General features: G+C 31.5%; 1 protein-coding gene across 1 annotated transcript; it reads right to left on the bottom strand.

The window, feature by feature from the left end:
• Positions 1–1,573: 1,573 nt before the first annotated feature.
• On the bottom strand, positions 1,574–2,202 carry LOC140862596 (uncharacterized). Its single transcript, XM_073265629.1, has 2 exons — positions 1,983–2,202; positions 1,574–1,911 (listed from the first exon to the last, which is right to left on the bottom strand). Exons 1-2 carry the CDS (start codon positions 2,200–2,202, stop codon positions 1,574–1,576), a joined length of 558 nt encoding a protein of 185 aa, XP_073121730.1.
• Between the last annotated feature and the right edge of the window lie 515 nt (positions 2,203–2,717).

Raw genomic sequence — 2,717 nt, 5'->3', positions numbered from 1 at the left:
CAGGGCGTGACACGGTAGACAACAATGTTTTACACAAAATCACTGCTAAAGATATCCAATATGAGCAGTTTTACGATTGATTCTTACATATATATATATATATATATATATATATATATCATTAGGAGCAATTTGTAGCAGCGATTTTTGTAAATTGGTGCTAAAAGTATTCTTAAATGGCGGTGCAATAGAAACAATTTAGTTAAACCGATTCTATTGTTAGATTTTCAGGGTCGGTGTTGAAACCGTTCCTAATAATTTCGCTTCTAAAAATGATTTTTTTTGTTTTTTTGTTTTGTTTTGTAGTCGTACACATGGTCTATCGAAGAAGTTTAATTTGTTAGTTTGCATTATTATGCAAAATTGACTTGTTTGAAAATTAACATTGACGCACGAAAAGAATAAAGATCAGTCGACTAACTTCAATTGGCTCAATTAAAGAAGTTTGAGGGATAACTATTAACTGGTACTGTAACTCGGAGCACCAGTTATAGGATAATTAATTAGTTTATACAGTACCCCTCAACCGATCCCCAATGCAAGTTTCAATTTACAATATGTATGATCAATGTAACATTAATAATTAGCTACATATAATGACGTTCTCCATGTATTTGTCCAATTTCCATGACCCAAAAAATGGTTTGTTTAAACAAATCCTTGATTTTTAAATAAGTCACGAGTTTGCCAAAACCACATCGGTTCACTCTTAAACAAATTCTTGATTTTTAAATATTAGTTTATTTATATATTTAAAAAAATCACAAATTTCTTTTTAAAAATGCTTTATTTATTTAAATATTTCCGGCTTAAGTTTAATTACGTGCTTAAATCTCTATTAGAAAGTGATTCCGGAGCTGGTTACTACACTAAAAGTAATACTTTTGAAGTAAAAATAATAATATTTTGTTATGAGTTGGATCTAATATCTGTATCACAAAATTAACTTTCAAGACAGTCTCATAAGAAGAAGTTTTTTTAAAAAATAAAATAAAGCTATTATTTTCATTATTTTATTATATGTTGATTAATATACAATAATTATTAAAAATTAATCAACCTAAGCTCGTTTTTAAAGAATATTCTTACAAAAATATTTAGATAATAATAATAATTTTTTAAACATATAAAGATTATTAGTCTCCATATTTCGTTTCATTAATCAACCTAAGACATCACTTGATGAACAAAAATTATAATTATAAATAAAATAGCAATTATTTAATTAGTATATGGATTTAACCTATAATTTCGTAGTTAAGCAAGCTGTATTGAAAATGCGAGTATATATAATGTTTAGTACCGAGTCACAAAATAAAATTATTATTAATATTTACAATGTTTCATATAGTATATAATTATTCTAATATGTAACTGTGATCTAAGACACGAAATTTAATATAAATAAAAAATAAATTAGGACAAATTATAAGCAAGAATGCTAGAAAGTTCCTGATACTCAATCAGTAACAAATAGCTAGTAGTACTCAATCCCAAAATGCAACAACAAAAAATAAAACATTAATAATATTTGGTCGGCGAAGTATCAGGAACCAAAGAACTAAGACACGTACTATTCCCTCCCCTTGCTGGACTCTCCTTTCTCACGCCATTGCAACTTTCCTCTAGCACGTACGTTGCGTAAGATAATATCGTTTGAAACAAATGGTGGCCTCCCTTCTGCTAGGCGTGTCCACTTCCACATGGCACTACAGAACTTTAAATGAAAGGAACTAGAATAAACTTCTGGTAATCCTAACAGGACATTGTATCCTCTGGATTTCAGATTGTTCAACGTATCTGTGAAATCCCCATCACCGGTGATGATCATCATATTGGCTGGAGGTTCATGGTTATCAGCCCATAGGGACATATCGACAATCATTTTCTTATCGCTAGAATCTTTAGTACCTAATAAAAGAGAAACAATTACTTATAAGCATGTTATTTCAACAAAAACAAAACTCGGTGCATGTACTTGCCACCCGGTATATGTATCAATCTAACTCCAGTGTTGCTTAGTGCTTGCTGGTCATTCTGATTGACGTGTTTAGTGTCTCCGTAGCCGTAGATTGAGACAATACTACCACTATAATTCATCTGCTCCAGCGCTATATTTATATTTTTTGATAAATGTAAAGCTTTGGTACGTTTGGGAATCCCGCAATTCTCCATATCCCACCACACTGTAGTCTGAGCCATGTAGTATTTATTCGTTAATTCTTCATGCGAATAATCTATGGTCAGATTTCGGAGCTCCTTAATCACGGAGAGATCCATTTGAATATGGCTTGAAATAATAAGAAGAAAGAAGAAGAAGAAGAAATGAGGATTGATTGTGCTTCGGAAGTGTATTTGTTTTCGTTGAAGTCTCTCAGACCTCAGTCCCTCTCCGCTAGTTTTCAAAGGGATGATCCAATAAAAACACGTTGATAGGGTATTAATTAATGTGTGCAGTGCTAGCTGTGATATGATCCTCTGATCATCAGATCCTCTGCGCTAGTTTAATTACACAAAAAGCGATACCTAGGAAGGGGAGAGTCCTGAATGGTTGAGTAAAGTTAAATCTGCTTTCATTAAAACTCTGCCTATTTGTTGCACTAGAAGAGGAGGAAAAAAACAAACAGGGCTGGTGGTGGCAGAAAGAGCTGGCATTTTGTTTACATTCAAATTTTTAAGTTAAAAAAAAAAAAAACATATATGAGAGAAACATTGAA

The sequence above is a fragment of the Henckelia pumila genome, chromosome 4 (genome assembly GCF_033568475.1).
Source record: "Henckelia pumila isolate YLH828 chromosome 4, ASM3356847v2, whole genome shotgun sequence".
Classification (NCBI taxonomy): Eukaryota; Viridiplantae; Streptophyta; class Magnoliopsida; order Lamiales; family Gesneriaceae; genus Henckelia; species Henckelia pumila.
Note: the sequence above shows the minus strand (reverse complement) of the source record. Positions and strands in the feature narration are given on the sequence as shown.